Source organism: Anas acuta, chromosome 8 (assembly GCF_963932015.1).
Source record: "Anas acuta chromosome 8, bAnaAcu1.1, whole genome shotgun sequence".
Classification (NCBI taxonomy): domain Eukaryota; kingdom Metazoa; phylum Chordata; class Aves; order Anseriformes; family Anatidae; genus Anas; species Anas acuta.
The window spans coordinates 19857630-19880902 of record NC_088986.1 but is presented as its reverse complement, the minus strand read 5'-3'; the positions used below and the strand labels follow the sequence as shown (position 1 = coordinate 19880902).

At 38.7% G+C, this 23273-nt stretch overlaps 1 protein-coding gene across 11 annotated transcripts in view; it reads right to left on the bottom strand.

The window, feature by feature from the left end:
* Nucleotides 1–23273, bottom strand: part of RABGAP1L (RAB GTPase activating protein 1 like) — a 255581-nt gene that overhangs the window by 79791 nt on the left and 152517 nt on the right. For all 11 annotated transcript variants that reach the window (XM_068690408.1, XM_068690406.1, XM_068690409.1 and 8 more), the window contains 3 exons: nt 18861–18935; nt 15215–15340; nt 13710–13853 (listed from right to left, as the gene is read on the bottom strand). In XM_068690408.1, coding sequence (XP_068546509.1) covers nt 13710–13853; nt 15215–15340; nt 18861–18935 — 345 coding nt within the window. The remainder of the gene's footprint in view (nt 1–13709; nt 13854–15214; nt 15341–18860; nt 18936–23273) is intronic.

Genomic DNA, 23273 nt, shown 5'->3' with positions numbered 1-23273 from the left:
CCTGGGGTTCTGCTGTACAGCCAGCCAAGGGCCAGCAGCCCCACTGCTGTGTGCACCCCCCTCTGCCTGGCAGTAGCAGCTGTGCCTACCTACCTGGGTTATTTAACTTTATAAATAGTTTCAAGATCACCCAAATATGAAAAATACCTTATGTAATTCTTATTTGCTGTGTTATCATAAAACCATAGAAACATTAAGGCTGGAAAAGCCCTCCCAGTTCATCCGGTCCAACCATTACCTTACCAGCAATGTCACTCACTAAACCATGTCCCTAAGCATCAGGTCCAACCTCTCCTCAAACACCCCCAGGGACGGTGACTCCACCACCTCCCTGGGCAACCCGTCCCAGTGCCTGACTGCTCTTCTGAGGAGAAATTTCTCTGATTTCCAACCTGAACCTCCCCTGGTATAACTTGAGGCCATTCCCTCAAGTCCTGTCACTGGTTACTTGTGAGAAGTGGCCGACCCCCAGCTCCCCACCCCTTCCTTTCAGAGAGCAATGAGGTCTCCACTGAGCCTCCTCTTCCCCAGCCCAAACACCCCCAGCTCCCTCAGCCGCCCCTCACAGGACTTGTGCTCCAGGCCCTTCACCAGCTTCATAGCCCACCTCTGGACACGCTCCAGGGCCTCAATGTCCTTCCTGTACTGAGGGGCCCAAAGCTGAACCCAGCACTCGAGGTGCAGCCTCACCAGAGAAGAGTACAGGGGGACAATCACCTCCCTGGTCCCACTGGCTGCACTATTCCTGATACAAGCCAGGATGCCGTTGGCCTTCTTGGCCACCTGGGCACACTGCTGGCTCATGCTGAGGCAAGCATCCACCAACACCCCCAGATCCTTTTCCTCTGCACAGCTTTCCAGCCACTCTGCCCCAAGCCTGCAGCGCTGCATGGGGTTGTTGTGGCCAAAGTGCAGGACCTGGCACAGAGCCATGTGGGCCTCATGTCCTTCGTGTTCAGAATGCCGTATATCCTGGATTATATTTAACATATCTTCTTGCATGTTTCTTTAATAGAAAGATAAATCTTTCTTTGTAACATCTTTCAGAGTAGATATCTAAAAATGTCTTAACAGATTTGCATGCAAGTGATACAGTCATTATATACATACAGTGCCTTGAAGGGATTTTACCATTAATTAGTCTTGGAAATGCTACTACATCAGCCATAATGAATATTGCAAGACAATGAATTACTTTGCAATTTGATGCATCATCATTATGATAACAAACTGGCTTTTTCCACTAGAGGTCACAATTGCAGCAGGACTGAACCAAAAAAAAAAAAACATTCAAGGGAAACTCCCTTCCACAGGGGATAACAAATATTTCAAATACAATAGTTATTTTGCTCTTTATACTTAATTTTAATAGAAAAAAAGTCTGGCTGTGAATTTCAGTCAAGACACTTAACACCAGAGCACCAGCAGCAGTGAATTAAGTTCACAGCACTCCCACTTTTATTCCAAATATCCACTTGAAGCCATCACTTCATTGCACACAGTCATGACACATTAACAACTATTATTTACTAACAGAGAGGATTCAATATGAGCATTCAATGTATAAATGAGAGTCACAACTACAAGCTATGGCAAACATTCTGCTTTCTTTCTAACTGGTTGATCAGATTTAGTTATTTTATGACTAGGTACAATGCATAACTGTTGGATTACTGAGGAATTCATGTCCTGTATATTTTCTGGCACTAGCAAGAAAAAAGAAAAAAGAAAAATAAAACAAAACAAAACCAGTCTTCATTTATTTTTTAAATATTTTTTTTCTGACTTGCCTGAAACTCAAATTGTTCATGAATTCACACTAATCACGCTTCTTCCTGTTTCTCCTCGTCATAACTCTTTGTATGGAGAACAAATGTGGCAGAGATGGGTTTCCTCCTGCCTTGAGGATCCCCAGCTCTTTTTCCTGCCTCACCATGCCCAGGGTGGCTCTCAGATTCCCTAATGTTACATTAGATGTTCAACCCACAAACACCCAAAAACGAGAAAGCCAAAAGACTTAAGACGTTTATACAGAACTGCATTGGCACCCCATTATTCCTGAGAACAGAAAGCAATTTGCACCTTTCCCTTTCCTCCACAGGAGAGGTAACTCCCACACCAAGGCAACACTGCAGAGCAGAGGCTGCAAGTGCTGCAGGCAACGGCAGCTCCATGCTGACCAGCTCGGACTTTCTGCACCTTAAGGATGAATACCCGTCAACAGCTGGGTGAATAGGAGATGACTTCTGCTCGGGTGTTTGGATATCCAGCACAATGCTTTACATTTCCAGTGCAGCACCTTACCCACCCATTTTAACAACTCATTGTGTAATCACTGATCCGCATACTTGAATGACTTTTTCCTAGCGCATGGAAGACTGTTCTGATATAGCCAAATTTAATGATTATGATTATGAAAAAGGAGGCTAGCTCAACTCTTTTTTTTTTTTTCCCCACAATCTCTTATTTAAAAGCCTACTTTATTTACAACACACTGATTTATAAGATTCAGCTTAAACTCCTCCATCTATTTTAGAAGCAGAAGTACCAAAAATACCAATGTGTACCAGACATATAAATCATTGCTAGCAATATCCCTCCAGCAATTTTATAATGGAAAAATGAAAGTACATACAAATCATCCACAACTGGGAAGAGGAGTGAGCCCATATTAAATAAGCTTTAGGTAATTACTCTTTAAAACCAAAGTTCCTATGTTTAACCCGTTTTGAAGCAAATGCTTTAATGTCATGAAGATCTCATCTTAATATTAAAAACATCCTTGCAAACATGAAAGTTGTCAATAAGCACTCACTTGTTTAACATGCAACAGCCAAAATTAAAAATATTCAGGATTCTAAACCAGAACTGTTATTAGAGCACAGGAATGGTTGGGGGCCTATCATTGTGTCATATCATTCCTCATGCAGCCATTCTCTTGTTTTGCACCCCAAGGGGTTCACTGATGCTGCACACATGCTGGAGGGGTGTACAGTGTGCAGCTTCAGACATGAAGCCCATGGGCAACAGCCCCAGGAACACAGTGTGTGGATATGCTCCTCCACAGCACTTTTAGTTAGCATTTTGCAGAAAGCCCAGCAGCTCCTACGACAGCCTGTCTAGAGGCTTATCTGTCCAGTCAAGCATCTGCACAGTATCTTCTTTCTTCCAGCAGGTGTTATTTATGAACCCTCTTAAGCTTGTGTAGAGGCCTCAAGGAGGTCCATGAAAGTGCTCATGCTCAGGACTTCTGGAGAATGAACAAACCCATGTCAAAGCAGACAACTCTGCTATTCTGCAGTCAAGGAGGTAAGAGAAATGGAAATGCTCCCTTTCCCAACCTTTGTGCTATCTTACAACCTTCTAAGGCTCCTGCTTATCATGTACCCATTTGTCTAAATTTATGTTAAAAGACTGAACTTTCCATCAGGTTCTAGCTAATTCTCATGAGCAAAACCCTGAAACCATATCTCCTGAGACTCCAAAAATGTAATGCTTCAACCGCATGATACACGTACACTGACATTAAGGCTGGCTTAAAATAAGTGGAAATTTTATTATGTTAACCTTCTTCTAGTGAGAGGTTTTCCCCGTTCCCTAACACCCTCTGCAGCTGTGACTCCCCGTAAAGACAGAAGCCCTCCTCGAGGTGCCCTCAGTTCGACTTGCTGACTGGCCGTGCGCTTTGAAATGAGATGACTTCCACGAAGACCTCAAAGTGGATTGGGAACAAGGAATAACAAACAAAGATGACAAAGAGCCTATTAAAGTGGTCTTATTGGGTGTGATTTGCAACAAAAAGGGTGCTAGTGGCTTCCTGTAGAAGCGAGGAGGCACAGTTATCCATCTGACCTAGCAAATCTGCCAAGAGACAGGAAAAAAGGGTGTTGAGGAAGCAGCAAACTCATACAGGCCAAAGCTCACCAGCCTGGCACAAAGAAGACAGACGAGTTAGGCCAAACAATTTAATCACACAGTATCTGGACAACATTTGTCATGGGGACTTCTTTGGTGTTTATCACACATTTTAAAGCTTTACTTAGCTGACAGAAGCCTATTGGGAAGTTAGGCTACATTAAATACTAGCAACAATCCCTCTCCAGCCCAAACCATCTGACAGACCTTCCTCTGATTCCAGGGCAGCACCCCCGCATCATTTCCACAAATAAAAGGAAGTGAATCTCTTCAAAGAATGTATGAGAAATTCATTTAACATGAACGCCCTTATCTGTGGCTTTGTTCCTAGATATGAGTGACACATAGTGGGAAGTAGGGAAGATATCGATGCAACATTCCCTGAAGCTCCACGCCAAGTGAAGAAGAATGTATAAGCACTTAAGGATGGGCTGAGAAGTCTCCAGACTCACATGACATGTCATCAAGAACCAGTTAACCTGTGCTAGTTTTCTAATAACTGAATTTTCCATTTTCTTTTCCCTTTAAAAAAGAGAGAGAGATTAGCTATTCCACTGAAGTTCATTTGACATTGTTTCATTATTTGAAAGTGTTTCATAATGATGTGTTTGACTGCACACTCTTTCAAAAGAGCTGTAGAGGGTAATTGGGGTTACAAACTCTAAAGGAGAATTAAAATTCTATTTATGTTTTGGATTGCTTTCAGCAAAACATTTGTTTGGCAACTGTAATATGTTGAGAATACACAACAAATTTTAGGAATGTCACAAATATATTTACTTTGCTGACACCACAAATACATGCTCTGAAGCTCAAATTTCTCTTTGTAAGTAATGCAGACTTGGAGCACACTCTGCAGGGATCTGCACATTAATTTGGATCTTTTACTTAGATGCATAGGCTCATGCGTTTATGCAAGTTCAGCAACAGGACAACTAAAGGAAAGAAAGGCCAACTCACTCAAATAAAGCACCAGATAAAAGGTATAGTTCTTGCTACAAAGACTGTCTGCACTTGTACACAGCTCATCCACATGCATTTGTGTTCAGTCATGGTTATTGCTTTAGCTACTAACATACCCTTTGAATTATTAGCTCTTGCTAACCTAGCAGATCATGGACACACACAAAAAGAATTGCTAAGTTCCACTGGAAAATTACTTCACAGTTCTTGCTCTAGTAGGCCAAAAGAAACTTAATTTTCAAATTCTGGTTTGATTTCATAGAACTAAAAGCTACAAAAATTTGATCTTATTATTGTGTAAAATATAAAGGTTTGTATAAGCAACGGACAGCCTTCTTACTAAACAGTTATCTTGGAGAAAAGAAATATTGCAAAAAGATCTTACTGCTAAAGTATGAGGTACAGCTGACTTTGCAAACTGGTTTTCCTGCAGTGCACCCATATATATTGCTCCAACAAAAACTCACAGCAGGAAATGTTATAAACATGTAAAAGAAGCAAAGAAAATGCACATATCTCCATCCTGATGCTACAATGCGGTGGGTAATACACAAACCCAATTAAAACCAGTTGACTGAATTATTAGATAAGCAGGTACCATGGAGATAATTAAAAATGGTACCATGGGATTCAGTATTCATTGTGCTATTTTTCTGTATTTTACAGCATGAAAAGGCATGTGAGTAATAGTACCAGGAAACCATGAAAATAAGATTTTGCATTAAATTTTCTTTGGTTGCTTGCTTCTAACAGAAATGAATGTGATTTAAGAGTGCTAGTAAATATTTAGATGCTTTGGATGACTTTTACATAATTTGCTTCTAAGATGTTGCTAAGGCTGGATGAAGGTCAAGAGTGCTATGAGATTAGCTGTTTTTCTGTCCAGCTTCTGTGACTGTTTTCAAAGAACGAACATTACAGCCATGGGATTTTAAGTCATTTCTACATATCAAATTGCTCCCTGACATCTGGTGTTTCTGCAGTGGCATGCTCCTAATTCACTGGCAGCTGGTTATGGGCTGGCAGCATGCCTTCTCCATTTGCTTGACCAAGCCATCTACTAACATCAGGTCCTGGCTCTTCTGGTTTTCAGAGGTTTAAATCTGATGGCCTTTCGACATTCCTTTCCCTCTTTCTTAACCTGATTAATACAGGGACAGAGAAAGGAGCCTGAATCCACATCAGGGGATGGAAAAAGAGACCTCAGATCTCTGTAGACAGACAGGTCCTCCAACTCTCACAGGGAAAGGGGATGACCATTAGACACATTAAGAGGAGCAGAAATCTTCCAGACCCCGAGTTTCTTCAGAAGAGACAAGATGAGGGGCTCAGACCACCTGTTGAGAGAGACGTGTCTCCTTCCCCTCTGCATGTTCCCCCAGTCACACAACACAAGGAAAATGCATGCCCCCACACCATCTGATCTCTTTCCCAACACTTGTTATTCATAATGTCCCTTTCCCAGTGACAACACAGCCCTGGCCCTTGCCTTTGCCTTCATTGCCCCTCTCCAACATGCACCTGAATGCAAAGTTTACTTTCTGATTTTACATATTTTATCAAAAAATACGGCACAACCTCAAGTTCCAAGTACAAAGTAGCAGAATGTGTTTTGGCAGAGGCAGGCTGCACCACCCTGTCTTTTAAAAACAGTCCCCAAATTAGCTTAGCTTCCTGGATTTGTTCACAGAATATCACTCTCCTATTTGTGATCCTTTTCCTTCAGTTATTTCTGAAGTGTTTTTCAGTACTGCCAAAGCTGCCTAGACTATGCTGCTACTTAAATACAGCAGATGGCACTGGTGTTAAGCAAGCATTATGGAAATTAACTGTATTCCTAGAAAAATCAACCAAGTGAACATCAACTAGTAAGTGGCTAAAATCTTTCAGTAGCGATGGAGAAAATAATTCAGAGACATATTGTGATACAACATGAGCTGTCTCACCCCAGTAAGGCACAACTAGGTCATTCACTTGGATCCCTCATCTTCGGCAACTTTTCACCTGCATCTCAGAACAGAAGCAGCCCCAATGTTTTGGGATCACAACATTTATCAACATCACCAAAAAGGTACCTTCTGTTCACATAAGTTATCTTGAATTGCAGATTGCTGTGAGGCAGTTTTTTCTTTGCTCATGCTGAGCATTTATCACCAGCCTTGTTATTTTGGGGATAAACAAGCTGCAGCTATGAATGGAAGACACATAAATTATGGATGCTCACAGGAACAGCTGGACAACACAGTGTAAAGGGTTGTGTTAAATCTTATGTCTCTCCAAGAACCTCTTGAATGTGCTCTATTAAAATACTCTTCTCCTCAATCCACACTTGAATTCTTATAAAATCTGTATAGCTTTAAAAGTTAATAGAGCATCCTGTGTATCCCTGTGGCAATATAGAACATTTTGTTATATACCTCTAATATTTCTGCTTTTGATTGAAATTTTATATCCCAACACCCAATGCTTCTTATGGCCTTCAGTTAGAAAATAAATTTAAAATCTTAATTATAATAATCTGAACATTTCAAACACACACGTACAACTTCAAAAAGTTGCTCATCCATAAAGCACCCAATCAAATACTACATCCTTTTTTCATTCTTTTTAGTTTATCTTCTAGTACTGAAAAATAACATGGCAGTAGTCATCAGACAAATTAAGCTAAACTTTCTTTTAGCATGGATTTACATAATTCACCTAAATACATAAAAGCAAAGCATCCAGGGCCAGAAAACCTGAGCTAACCCTACTGCACACCCTAGGTTTTTGCAATGAAGATGATGATAACAGCTGATATGTCAGCAGATGCTTCTTGATGCAGAAAAGTCATTTCTATTCCACCGATAATCAACTTAAAATTCCTTACCTTTTTCTAGGTTATGGATCACCTTAATTTTCTAGCTTTCTTTTGCCTCACAACATTTAAAGTAGGATCTGTTTTAGGAGATAAGAGACTCTCCACATGCTGTATGTATAGGTACATGTCATACTTTGATTTAAGAACACTGCACAAATGTAGCTATGCTTTTGTAACATTATTCTGGGACACACTCAAGCCCCAAAGGTAGCACACCAGTGTTACCCAAGTGGACACACATGTTCAAATCCGAGTCTCTTCCATCTGCAGCCTGAGACACAGCCCACTCTCCTTCATCTTAAGCCACTTAAAACCCAACTGTAACAGCCTCAGAAAGAAATCCTTTCCAGTCTCTTTGCAAGAAGGAACAGTGGCTGATAAAGACTTCCAAAAGGAGACTTGGCTCCCCAGCAGCCATAACGCAAGGAGCACCGGGCAGGAGGAAGGACGCAGTCTGCATGCCAGTCACATTGCCTGCATTCATAAGAAGGAAAACAAACAACCCCGCCAGCCTTTTCCAGCTCACACATACGACATTGGCTTTACTTTTGTAAATAGCATGGGAATAATGAGGGAAGTTTCAGCACAGATCTATATCTACTCATTACTTCAGTCTTGTTTTTAATGTGTTTTTACTGAAATAGATTTGATTTTTAGCAAGCCCTGTCAGCTGTGTTGTAAGGTTTATTAAAACTGTCACAGCTTGAAGGGTTAACAAATGCAAACAATGTCACAACAATCATTAATTCCAAAAATTTTCCAAATCTTTCCCTGTGGCTCTACAGAAGATAAAAATCCAGGCACAATATTTTACTTAATTCACACTTCATCTGCATGTCGATTTACAGAGGAAGTGGGCTTGTTCCTGACTTGGTTCCTGAGGAAGTTTAATAAATTAAAACATTAATCTGCTCTTTCTCAACTCTGCTGAAGGGATCACAGAAGTATCTGGCAGTGACAGACACAAACCAGCAGCCCATTGGGGTACCCACTCTGCAGTTAGGATGAACGCTCAGCGATGGCTGGTCTTAGCATCTGAGCGACTTCACACAGCTCAGGGGGTCCTGGGACACCCCTTCTTCAGTATGGCACATGTAAGACAGAAACCACAGCCTCAGCACTGATAGCTATACGTTGTCTAAGGTTTTCATTATTTCATTACAAAGCAGTGCTCCCAGGCACCACGCCTATATAACACAGGGCCACGGTTTCACCATCGATAGGTGTTCATTTACCAGCAAGAAGGCACACTTTAATTTCTATTTAAAATAAAATATAATGATGATAATGATGATGATGATGATGATAATGATAATAATAATAATAATAATAATAAATAAATAATAATTAATAATAATAATAATAATAAAAGCCCACACCCATTAGCCTTCACCATCACAGGTAGTTTCTCAAAACTGATTATAAAAGCCACTTTATACAAAATTCAAAATGTGATACTTGATAAACAAAAGCCAACATCTTCCCCCGCGCTGCTATGTAGTCCTGGGAAATGCAGTTTCACTTCTCTGATACTAGCTGTATAGAAAACATTGAATTATTTAATATTCAAAAGTGACAGATAACCAGTTGCTTCCTCTCCTATTTAGTTCTGATCATAAAATCGTAGCTCAGTAGTCAAACTATTAATTCTTGTAAGAAGACTATATAATTACTGACGCTATAATATATAAATTTCTGTACCAGCCCCAAAAAGGCAGCATGCAGGGTTTTTTTTATACTCCTTGAAAGGAAAGATGTGCAATCTTGTGTATTTTGTATCTTCAGGAACTGCACACAAAAACAGCCAGACAAAGGCAGATTAGTAATAAAGCTTCAAAGTTCCAGGTTAATAACCACGTAATAACCAAATAAAACCTTGAGCTTGTGTGTGTATGTGTGTGTGTCCACCCATCCCCCAACTGATTTGAGTATTTTCTTCTCATGAAATTTTAAAAAATGCTTTTAAGTTGTCTGTCAACCATTTTTTTCCTTTCTGTTTTCTCCTTTTCTCCTTTTTTCCCCCTTTTCTTAATGTCACTTATTTAGTACTTCTAAAAGACATATTTTAATTCTGAATTGTAAATTTTAAAATGCAAAAGGAAGTTGAATGTTAAAAGTTAAACAAATAATTTAAAATTTGCAGTAAAAGAAGGCAGCAAAACAAAGCAGACTCAAAAGGTGTTCAATACCATAATATCACATTGATGGATAAGACCAACAAGTCCACATAGCACTTGGATTTTTATCATAAAGTTACCCTTTAATGCAAATAGAAATAGCAAAAGGAGGCTAATGAAGTGTTGAAACAGGCAGCTAAAAGGAGCCTTGTAAAAAGATCTTCAGCTGATGTTGACATGTTCAAATTTATCTGCGTAGCCAAGCTCAAAAGCAAGCACTTTGCTGTAATCATCTAAAAGCTTTCAACTGGATCTACAGGTTGTTTTTTTATTATTATTATTTTTTATTTTATTACAGTCAAACGTGAAGTATTGAGCCTTATAATATGTACCATGGCACTATGGATTACCAGCCTGCAAGCCTGAAATTTTCTTCAAGTTGCTGTCCAAGGAAAGACAAATCACTTCAATACATTTCCTTCTTGGATAACTCTAGGTGACAGACTCTGTCCTACAGTTATCAAGGCAGAATTCTAAGGCCACTGGAAATTTGGGGGTTGAATGACATCTTCAACAGCCTGCATATGGCTTAAAAAAAAAAGGTCAGAGGAAGACAACAGGATGAAAGAATCATGTACAGGTCACAGCAAGTCCAAAACTCATACGAGTTTGGGCTATTTATTTATTTATTTATCTATCAAGTCATATTTAAGTTGAGAATGATGAAAAGACCTTCAACGTCATGGCACGCATTTTGATGTGATTTTAAAAGTTTCTCGATTATTCTCATATCCCAATGTATCAAATAGTTCATGGGCTGCCACATCCCTGGATTTGGTCTTGCTCAGGAGGGCCACGTCCCAGCTGGGCTGCTGCCATCCCACAACACAAGCAAGGGAAGCAGATGTGCCCACCTCCCCAGTCCTCTCTGGACTGAGAGTTAAAAGGTATCTGTAATGGTCAACGTCACTCTTCCAGCCAGAGTCAAAAACTAAAAAGACAAATCTCATCCAAGAATTCCTGGATGACCCAAACTGTCCATCCATAACTCAAGTACTTTTGTGAGCACCAGAGAACCTCCCTTGGGATGTCCAGTTTGCAGCACCCAGGCAGCAATGGTTTAAGTCTTTTTCTTCCTCCAATATTTTTCTTTCATAGGAGTCGCATGTGATGTAAACAGTTTGTCAGTGACTGACAGAACAGAGATATGGAGAAAGCACAGCCAGGAAGGAAACTGAAGCTACTTAAAATTCATCTGTACTTATGAAAAATTAATGAGAAGGCTGGAAGCTTATTAAAAAAAAAAAAAAAAAAAAAAAAAAAGCTTCAAAGATTTTTATTTTTTATTTCCAGAAGAATATGCTCTGGTGTTAGCAGCTGCAACTGTTTTTTTCTCCTTCCAGTTGCTGGAATTACAGGCATGCTGTTTGTTCAGAGATAAAGTAAAGAGCAATTTAATGCAGACCAAAATTATTTTTTGACTGCTCCTTCGCTCCTTCTAGAGGCTGACTGGACAGACAGCTTCACAATATGATTTCAGTCCCTCATTAAGGAATGATTTCTTGCCTAGTCTGTCTAGTCACAGAATCACACAGAATCAAAGAATTGTAGGGGTTGGAAGGGACCTCAAGAGATCATCGGGTCCAACCCCCCTGCCAAAGCAGGCTCCCTAGAGCAAGTTGCCCAGGTAAGCATCCAGACAGGCCTTGAATATCTCCAGAGAAGGAGACTCCACAACCTCCCTGGGCAGCCTGTTCCAATGCTCCGTCACCCTCACCATGAAGAAGTTCTTTTGCATGTTGGCACAGAATTTTCCTGTGCTCTATCTTGTGACCATTACCCCTTATCCTGTCCCCACAAACCATTAAAAAGAGGTTGGCCAAATCCCACTGTCTCCCACGCCTCAGGTATTTATAAACATTGATGAGATCCTCTCTCAGTCTTCTTTTCTCCAGGCTGAACAGACCCAAGTCCTTTGATATCATTTTCCTTCTACGATGAGGGCCAACTAGATCTTCATTTTAATGTAATTTTAGTCTATGCTTCTTTCACAGATTCTCAGAACTAATTGCCTGCTACTCCAGACTGGTTGACTCATGAACATTAGGAGCAGTTTGATAGTCTACGCTGTTGCCTCAGTATGCTGTTTACGCATTGCCCCACTGTTTCTCAAGATGTCTGCATGCATCTTCCCATTTGAAATCAATTTTCTTACCAGTTCTGATTTATTTTTAACTGTTGTAAAAGACGTTTCTCTAGCTTTATGTGGTTACCCTTCACAGATGCTAACAAGTTTCTCTTTCCCTAGCAGACTCTACTGTTGACTCTATCACTTTCTTCTTGTATTCCTTCACCTTCCTTCCCAGAGAAATTCCTTCAGACCTTTTGAGATGAACACTGCCAGACGTGAGATATTTAATGGGGAAGATTTTTTTTTTTCATTGTAAACTTTAAATCTATATTAACAATGACTGAAATATTTCTTCAGCGTATTTTGTCATCAAACTTAATATAGTAAGTGCAAGAGCTTAAGACAGGACGTAACTATACTGCTAGCAGAATAATTGCCACCAGGAAATGGTGTTCTGTACTTCTTGACAAACGATTTCTTAAAACAGTTATTTCTGAGATCAACTGTACACCAATATCAGAATGAAGAAATAAACTTAACTAACAAAGAATGATCAAATCCACACCAGAAGTCCATTCTGAAAATGAGCTCGCTAACAATTCAAAAGTGGTCAGAGTATTATGTTCATCTATTGCATAACCATCTCTGCAAAAAGGAGGGCAAAGATGAAACAAGACTAACAACTTCTGCTCTCTTTCTATTTGCTTACTTAAATAATCAAGGCATAGTGAAAAATCAGAGCTCAGATAAGTCAAAAGTAAAACATATGGAAACATGGAATTGATTTCTGGAAGTATTAGCTCACCTCTTTTTGATAACTGAGCACCAATATGCAGAAGTAATACTCTTAAGGAAAAAATATTGAGTTATGAGTAGTGGACGATATTTGTTTTGCAATTAATATTACCAACATGTGTGCAGCAAGACTGAAAATTCACAAGTAGAATACTTCACAGCAAGAAATGAACAGAAGAAACTAGAGCCAGCAGTGTTTCATACTCATGAAGCCCTTTGCATCTGAAAATATCAATTATATATACATATTTTTCAAAATACACAAGTAGAATATGACCATCTCTATGCCCTGACTTCTCAGTGACAAAAAGAAGTACTAACATCTCACCAAAATTAACATTCCTTTTTTTTTTTCCCATTCCATTCTATTTTTTTAAACAAAGTGCACATGTCTACAATGCAGAAATGTACCATTCTGTACTTGCAGTAATGTATTCCTTAGTTGGAATATTAGAAATAAAATAGGAAGGAAAGAGCTTCATTCAATTGAGATGCTTACCAGTTCTCATTATTTGTTTAATACCAGGCCATCAAAGCAGCATGCAATATCCTTACAGTCTTTAGGCATTCTGAATCAGAAAATCTGGAGAGTTTTCCTACTAAAAGCCTACTAGGTATCTTCAAAAGATTAGAATTCCTAACTTTGAATAAATTATTTAACAAATTAAATTAGAACAGATGTGTACATTACATATTCTTAATTAGATCCCTTCACAAAGAATGAAGCGATCCACCATTCTAATTTGAAAACCAAACCAGCATTTCACTGAACATCTTTCTTGATATAACCATGGTTTCTAAAGAATTTAGTATACACATTTTGAAATTAAATTGTAAATGACTCCAATGAAATGAAACAAAGAAAGATGAAAGTTCTTAACACACTTGGGGGATGGAGAAAGGGATTCCTGATTCAAGGTATTTTTACCTCACAAAGTAGTAAGTCAATGATGTGGAAGACCATGCAGAGTGGAAACTTGGCAGTGAAAAGAGTGAGGAACCACTGGGATGCATACATATGAGCTTCCAAATTGAGGTCTGAGAAATGGCTATACAAGTCAGGTAACTGCTCCTAGAGTAAAGGAAAAAATAAATGTTTCAGTATTACTCATTACTTCAGGTTCATCATCTGCATTGCCAGCAAGTACCAGGTTGCTAAAGACTGAAAAACATAACAAAGTGAAATCCTGGCTTCTTTAGAGCAATGGTAATGTTTCTTTATAACTTTCAGTGGCCATGGTTACAATTTGTAGGAAAATATTCACTCATGGTGTCAAACAACATACTGTTAGGTAATACTGAGAAATTACAAAATCTTCAACAGGAGAAAGGCAGAGCAGATGTGAAATCTATGTCATGCATGGTATATGTTTTTAAAAGTTACTTCTTAACTGGGTCTTCTTGCAAATTATTCGGCTAAACAAGTAATAGACCACCTTGCAGAGCATGAAAACAGCACAGCACACTAATGTTCATGACTTCATCACACAATGTCTCTAACTAGGAACATATATAACCAACACAAAATAATCACCGATAATTATACTCTACCCTGATGATATACTCATTTTCTGTCAATGGAGTAAAAAGCTTTATGTCCATAACAAAAATATTGAAAAGACCATATACCAGTGTTAAGAATCGAATTAATTAGTATTAAATTCTACTTGATCAAGTAGGAAATATGCACAGTTTGAAATCTGAAAAAAGATCATTCAATTAACTGTGGTCTGCGAACGTTTTTGTTTGTTTTTAACAAATCTCAGAGGTATGGATGTTCATTTATGGTAAATGACTCTAGCAGCTAGTTTTCACTATAATAACAGAAATCCAGGTCAAGGCTTAATGGACTGTTAGTAAGTGCTTATTAGTCAGAACACCAATGTGTAAAACCTGCAACCTTTTATTTAAATTGCTTTGAATATGATATAATTACATCTGAAAAAGAGCGATGTACTGAAATTACAGCAAAATCTGTAAAATAACCTACACTTGATCTGTATTTCATAAGCATCAGGATGTCCTGATTTGCCTGACCTCTTAACCATCAACACAATTCATAGGAAGTAGGACACTGATGATGGGAGTCCAAAAGATACGCTGGCCTCAACAGAACAGAAAAATTCTCTCTAAGTAGCATAACAAAACAGGGAGGAGAGACAGTAAGCAAACAGAGAGTGAAAAAAGCACAGATACATACTCTGCTTCGATACAAAGATTAGCAGCAAGATTGGTATATGAAAGAAAACAAGAAATTATAAATAAATCTGACTCACAATGTTTGGATCCAGATATTAAACTACCCTGCTTTGGTTCTATACTACCTTAAAGGAGAGGGGTTTTATCATACAGTAGGTTATGAAAGCAAAACATTAGTCTCCTCACCAATATTTCCATTTACAAAAGTAGAATAATTTGTTACTCTGGCCCCACCTGCATTAACTTCTCCAGCTGGAAAAATTTGCAATGGAGATCTTCAAAGTTATTTCTGTAGAGATCCCTCAAGCCATAGTCATACATTATTTTCACAAATACACAGAATGCCTGCTCCTCTGGCATCTGGAAAAATACACAAACATAATTTAGAAAACTGAGCTGAGGAGGGAAATTCTTTATACAGATAGAAACACACACACACACACGTACGCTTAAATACCTCAGGAACAATGAATTCAAAAACTGGGATATATTAAAATTTTCAGCAAAGCACCCCGAATTTAGACTATTAGACTATTCTCCTTGCTGGTCACCTTGATTTGGCTCTTTAAGACTTTCTCTGAAGAAGAAACAGTGGGATCAGATCACAGGCTTATGTAATCCCTACAACTGCATAACTGTCATCGGTATTCTTTCTGCCAATAGGTACGAGATCAACCAGCACACAACTCTCAGCTACAGAATATGAGTTAAAAATAAATAAATAAATAAATAAATAAATAAATAAGTAAATAAATGGGAAGAAAAAGAAAAACAACATCCCAAGACACTGATTTCTATCGAGAGAAACTTGATGAAGTGAAAAAAGCAGGACAGCTAAGATAAAGAACCCTTAGTGAGAATAACGCTTGTTTACTTTCATCCAAACCCCAGGACATGAAAATCTCTGAAGTCAGGTTTCAAATGATGAATAAGGAAATAACAAGTTTTGCCAACGGAACCTCCTTGGGAGCATGGAGGGACCGCTTCCCCCTTATTAACATTGTGATTTTTTTCAGAAGCCATATCTCCATAAGCTCTCTATTCCATTTTGACCAAAATTTCTCATCCAACAGAATTTCAGAAGGTGGTACTGATGGAAAAGCTATGTGGACCACTCTGATTTATTGGCTTGAGCTTATAAAGTGCTGAATTTGTGGGAAGCCCTGTGTCATCAAACCTCCAGTGCTGCCATTTCCCTCTTCCCCCATGCCTTCAGGTAACGCAGGAAGGAGACATGCACAAGCAGAGTCCCTGCAGGCCACAGATCAGGTCTTTGAAAAAAACACGGTGCTTTTGCAGGCACCAGACTGTTACAAATGAAAACAATTACTGAGTATCAAGAATGGCAATTCTTGACCTTTTAGTACACTCCCTCATTCACTCTTGTGCCAGTCCCTTATCAAATATCAGCAATAGATCAAAGCTCAGTATTTTTTCAAAGAGAATTTTAGTCTGATGATATTTACCTTCCGGGTTTTATCTTTTGTAATTCAGCCTATGATTATGCCCTGTCTCCAGGGCCATGTGTGGACATTTTCATTTTCAGACAGCATATATAAAAATAACTAGTTGGAATAAAGAACTGCCAAGTCAGCTGCTAGCTATCTTTGCAGGCTAGATTCACCTAGGACAAGCTCTTAGAAATCTCAGTGCTCTTTATCACCATTTTATCTGGTCAGAACAATCCCCACTGACAGCGGATAAAGGCTGCAGACAAAGAAAAGGGAAGAAAATGTTTTATCCTGACCAAAAAGCTCGAATCTGCTCTAGAATAAAATGAAAGCACATACATTTTTTGTAAGGTAACAATTATTTCTAATAAAATGACAGATGCTCATGCACAAGCACACCTACCTTGCATGCTCAGACACACGTGCATTGACAGTCATTCCTCCCCCAGCACAGGGAGAGGGAACAGAGGTGAGTACTGGGCCAAAGGACATAAAGACAGAGGCCATGGAGTCCTCACTCTGTGGACGTAGGTTCTCCAATATTACCAACCCCAAGAATTCAAAATCATAAAATGAAGTTTATCTTTTTTTAAAATTATTATTATTTTTAAGAAAATGCCTATTTTGGGCATTTCTGATTTTAAACATTCAGATATCTGTCCCTTATTATTTTTACTTGGAATCACAAAAGCCAGATATTTACCTGTTTTTTTTTTTTTAATGAATTTTTATTTTTTCACGTAGTAATGATTCCAAGAGCTAGACAGTGAGAAAAAAAAAATCAAATATTATGAGACTAACAATAAAACTATCAGAGTTGGCAACACTGGTCTCCCATGACTGGAAATTACTTGCTCATCTTTGATGGGGATTTCACCAAAGCAGGAAAATCACAAAAAGCCAGGATGGAAGTTCAGGTTATCCAACCATCCCTGAAAGATATCTACACTGAAGAGAAATGATAGCCTGTCCCAGAAAAAAAGGGGGAAAGGAAAGGGAATAGAATCCATGCAAAGACTGGAGAGTTAGAGAGGATCTCACAAGCTTTCACAGATACAGATTGGTTGGAAAATTTGAGAAAAATACAAGTTCAAGGACATCCTGGGAAGCTCCCAACTTACATGAGTGACACTGCTTCCCTTCCCCCCTTTCTCTGATTATTTCAGTTTAATATCCTATTATGAAAGCAAACATTACAAAGGGCAAATTAAAATGAGTGCAATTGCCATTTAGTATTCCCCACATAACAGGGCAATTTCTTCTAACTGCAGAAACACTAGAAACAAAGGTGAGTCTCTATCATGATGACAGCACACTACCAAGAGAAAGGAGCTAAGTATTAGTTGAATATTAAGAATGTGACACCTACTCATTTCTAAAACCCTCCCGTATTGCAATTGGCTTATTCTTCCAGTGGAAATTAAACAACTTCTTTTGGTAAAAACTTACTCGCAAAATAACTGAGAGATGAGGTGATTTGCAGCATATGTGGGACTGCAATAACCTGACTAATTTCAGGTTTACTCTTGAGAAATCTAAAGCTTCTCTATAACACTTCCACTGTGTGTCATGCTCCATAAATATTCGAGGAGTCTTAGATCTCACTAGGAATTACAAATTATAGTTGAATTGATCAGAATTTGATTTCTTGATGCCTTAGGGAGAGTATATGTAACATATATGCCACCAACGTCCTATCCAAAACCACAATCTAAAGCATATTTCAACCATGATTAATAATTTATTAATTAAAGCTTGATAGAAAAAGGTAATGGCCTGAATTAGAGTTGCTGTTGATGTCTGGGGAGTTTTATTCAGAAATTCTTTACAATATCCACCAATATCCATACTATTTGAATCTGCTTCTTTTCCACTGAAACATGATCAAAGTTAAATAAACAGTTTTTGTATTTGGCTTTATCTCCCTATCACTATACACATACATGTACATACGCATATACAGGAGGTGACAGATCCAAGTTTGTACAGTTCTTGGTTACAGGCTAAAATACTAATGTTCAAATTCAGCTCTCATTCAAAAGATATTACAAAATGTCCTTAGGACAAAAAGTCTCACTGAAAATTAATGAGACTGCTTGCTCCTGTTGGCTACTCTGAGAATATCTCCCTTAAACCCAAAGGAAGTTTACCTACATAAGAATTAAATTCAAAGAAAAGATGTAACTCATCGGTGTCTGTTTTTGACACAGAAATGCTTGATAATTTATCGGATTTCTCCTAGATAAATGAAATCTACATCCATAAAGATAGAAGCCATTATTCACTATTTGCCAAAAAGCAACAACAGGAAAGTGAACAGAGACAAATAAACAAGAGTAAATATCTGTCAAACACTATGTTCCAGTACTACTGATTTTAAAGCTGCTTTGGCTTCAAATATCAAAGCTTTCATTTTGCAATTAACTCACATGGAGGAGTAGCACAGCTGCAAGGAAGGACTGTCCCTGGCAATATCCAATGTCTTCATCGTAGACAGAGTATGCCTAGAAAAAATAAAAGTCAACATATACTCAGAATGCATTTACTCATTTGCTATTGATTGTATTACATTTTGATATTCAGAATATGTACAACCATGCAGGCTAAAATAATAAATGGAGTGAGATTGTAACCCACCTTGCATAGGTTTTCAGTGCACTTAGGAAAACCTGGGTAGTTCACCCGAGTCTTCCATGAACATTGTTTGCCTATTTTTATTTTTAAAACAGCATTAAAAGAGTTGGATGCAATTTCCCTTCACCTAAACTGGAGATAATTTCACTGAGGAATGGGAATTTCATTTCAGTAATGAAATAATGGGAATATAAAAAATGTAAGCTATGAACCAGGTGCCTTTGTGTGATGGGGAGCGTGTTTCTTTATTTCGTTTTGGAAAAACAAATCTTTACATCATGAAAGTACAGGATCTGAGGCTGTTAGTTTGAAAATCACTGAGCACTACCCTACACTGAAAGTTTCATCAGAAACAGCTTTTCCATTTCCTTGCTATGCTGAAAAATGAAGACTCCTTCTCCTACAGTATGATGGCTGCACTACTTTTTTCTTCCTATTAAAAATAACTGACCTTCCCTTCCTCTTTGCTTTTCAGAGACAAGATGATGAATACTGTTTTGAAAGAGATGTTAGAGGATGTTAAAAATCTGAGGAGACTTGAGAAAGTAAGCAGGCGCAGGACTGACAGCAGAAAGACAGCCATCCTGAGAGAAAAGCAAGGCAAAGAACAACAGCAGCACCAGGCCAGAGCTCCAGGAACAAGCCATGTGAACCAAGAAACGTGCTTTGCCCCCAGACTACCTCCAGCACCGCTTACATCCAAGCGTGTTTCAAACTGGAACACTGTGCTTACCTGCCAGTTTTAAGTTTGCAATGGAATCAGATTGCAAATTCAAGTGGAAGCAGGATGAACAACGAGAGTAGTGCTGGGAGAACCAAAACCACAGTGCTCTGCCCCACTGGATTTTAGAAGTGCCTCAAAAGTTAAGAATTTTTTCACAGAAAGACATTTGGCTCCTTTTAATCCAAGTGCATTAATATAATTGCCAATAATTTCTGCCAGAACATCGAAATGGAGGCCAAAATGTATGTCAAGTCTTTAAACCGCCTTTCTTTTTCACTCTGACTGGCAGAAACAAAGAAAGAAATATTTCTAAGAAATTATGCGCTGACTCCAGTAGAGAAGATTTCCATCAAGAATATTCACTGAGTATTCCGCTAAAGGTCACTGTTTGCAAACAACTCAGCCATACATCTCCTACTACATTTGCAGCACTGTGAAAAGCCAAAGCATGCCTTACCATCACTGGGCATTTGTCTGTGCTGCTGCGGGTCCCCAGCAGTTGGAACTGGGGTGACCTGGATTCCAACCCACTGCTCATTCTCATTTGTCAAGTAAATACAAGAAGACTAATCACACAAATTATTGCCAAAAAAATAAATAAATTAAGGAACCATTATAAGTTGCTTATTGGTTTCACCTATTCTAGCCATAAAAGCAAAATACACAAAATAACTCCAGAAGGATACAATAGCAGACACAGAACTTGGAATTAGAAATAAGTGTGCTGTCCTTGAAAAAGTGAATTTTAAATTACTCTTTAGCTTCTAAACATGAAATTAACAGAAATTACTTTCAACACTTAAATTAATATTGCATAGGGCTTATTTGTGGTGTAAATGCCTGAAGTAACTAGGAAAATAAAATTAACATTCACACTTTTAAGGAAAAGGTACAGCATTGAAGAGGCTTTCAGGGTAGGGCATAACTGCATTATCTGAGCATTCCCTAGGCTCCCAACCTTAGATGCTATCGCGCTGGGGAAACTTGGTGTGCTAGCTCTAAGGAACACCACGGAGCGTAGAGTGGAGTGGAGACACCACGGCTAGGCTCTGTAATCAGGTGGGGCCTCGATTGTTCTTGTGCACAAAGCTGCACTTTTTGCCACCCTAAGCCAAAGACCTGTCATGTTTTGACAAATGCTGTACCCTAGTGTACTTTTTGCTCATTATAATATCATTATAATACCAAAACACACCTCCATCCCAAAAGCTACCCGCCTCCAAGGTGCGACCACCCCTCACTGAGCATGCGCTCTGAATTTCTTGGAGCCTATTACTTTAAACGGAAACGGGAAAACTTTACACCAATCATAACTAAGATATGCTTGACTAGAGCCACTCAAGCTCCACCTAAAAGATAGAAAATAATATAAATTGGCCCAAGAGAGAGGGGATGTTAGGGAAGATGCCATCGTCAGGGGAGATACCATCCCAAGGACATACAACATCCTTAGGACCTCCTGACTCCTGGGATCAGTCGACGGGCTGAGCCTCTCTTCCCCCCCCATTGGGACGCCTTTGGGTGAGATCTGAATATTTGCTTATAAATCTCTATAGAGTCTTTGATCCTTTTAACGCGTTTATTTCTAGGCTGCGCACCTATAACACCTATAACACCTATAACACCTATAACACCTATAACACCTATAACACCTATAACACCTATAACACCTATAACACCTATAACACCTATAACACCTATAACACCTATAACACCTAGAACCCGCACCTAGAACCCGCACCTAGAACCCGCACCTAGAACCCGCACCTAGAACCCGCACCTAGAACCCGCACCTAGAACCCGCACCTAGAACCCGCACCTAGAACCCGCACCTAGAACCCGCACCTAGAACCCGCACCTAGAACCCGCACCTAGAACCCCTGTAACACCTGTGTATTTCATGCATACTAGCTTGCTTTTGCAGATAGTCACTATCACCGGCAATCCAAAAGAACCTGATTATCTGTTGCTGTAATAAACCATACTTGATTGCATTGTGATAGCTCTCATTAATGCAACTAGGGTGAGGGTGGTTATCCGTGATAGTTCAGTGTTCTGAATCTAACCAGACCCCCAGACGGTTAATGCATTGTTGGTGAATGTCTGAACGGACCCCTAGGTGGTTAATACGTTTTTGGTGAATGTCTGAGCGGACCCCCAGGTGGTTATTACGTTTTTGGTGAATGTCCGAACGGACCCCCAGTTTTGGTGAATGTCCGACTGGTTCAGTACTCTGAATCCAACCGGGCCCGTAACGGTTAATCAGCTACACCCCTTTAACGCGACATTATTAAAACCATCTCTGGTTAATAATACACAGTAATAGAGTCTTTCTGTCTTTGTTCCCCAAATCTATCAGTTTATGGATGCCTATTAGTTTGTTTCTGTAGCACTCCTAAAAGATGCATTATTTCTGCTTTTGAAAGGCCAGCTCCAGATATGCCAAATTGCAAATAATAAATTTGATTTATGATTTCTTCATACTGCATAAAACACTTTTATTTTACTTAACAACAACAACAAAAAATCCAAGCTGAAAAATAGTAGATGATTGACCTTTTGGGGAGGCTCCCTTTGTCTTGAGAAGTAATAATACCGAACAGTAATAATTTGCAGAAAATTCTCTTATCAGAAGCAATGTTAGCACAATAGCTAATAGTTTGCTGAAAACAGCATTGAACTAATGCAAACAATTTTTTTTTTTATAAAAAAACAAAAACTACTGGGAAATCAACACAATGGAGCAAACAAACTGCCTCCAGAATTAGCATAGACAAAAAGTGAGGTAAAGAAAGCTGTCAGAAAGAAAAAGATATGCCTTGGAGATTGTGAAACAAAATGAAATTGTGGCAAAAGATAGACAATGGGGGAAAAGCATGAGGAAACAACAAGAAAAGCCTCGCTCTGCATTTTAAGCATAAAAATATAAAGGAAGACCAAAGAACTTTCTCATGACCAACTTCCTGAGCATAATAAGACTAATAATAAATCGATTTTCAAACACATCCAGAGCAGGAAGGCAAAGTTTCTACTTGGAAAATACATGATGAAACATGATGTACAAAATTGTATTTTAACTCCAGCACAAAACCACAGGAACTTTCCTGGTGTCTGTTTTATTGCAGAATAATCACTGAGGTTGTCATCCTGCTGGAACCACTTCTAACAGGGAATGTGTTGAAGGGTCTGTCTCCAACTTTGTTTCAGAAAGAGATTATAAATTAAAATTATCAAAAAATACTAAAAATTTATTAAGAACAGACAGTGTGGACACAAAGTTTCAAAGGAAAATAAACTGGTAAACCATTAATTAACTTATTTTATCAGAAGAACAGACAACAAATGGGAGACATTCGTAAAAAAAGAGGAAATCCGTGGGACTACAAACAAGTAGTTTTGGATAATTTGGTTTAAAAAAATTGCAAGTTAATTAGTAGACATGTATATACATAGGACATAAGAGAAACACATCTAAGAGGTCCAG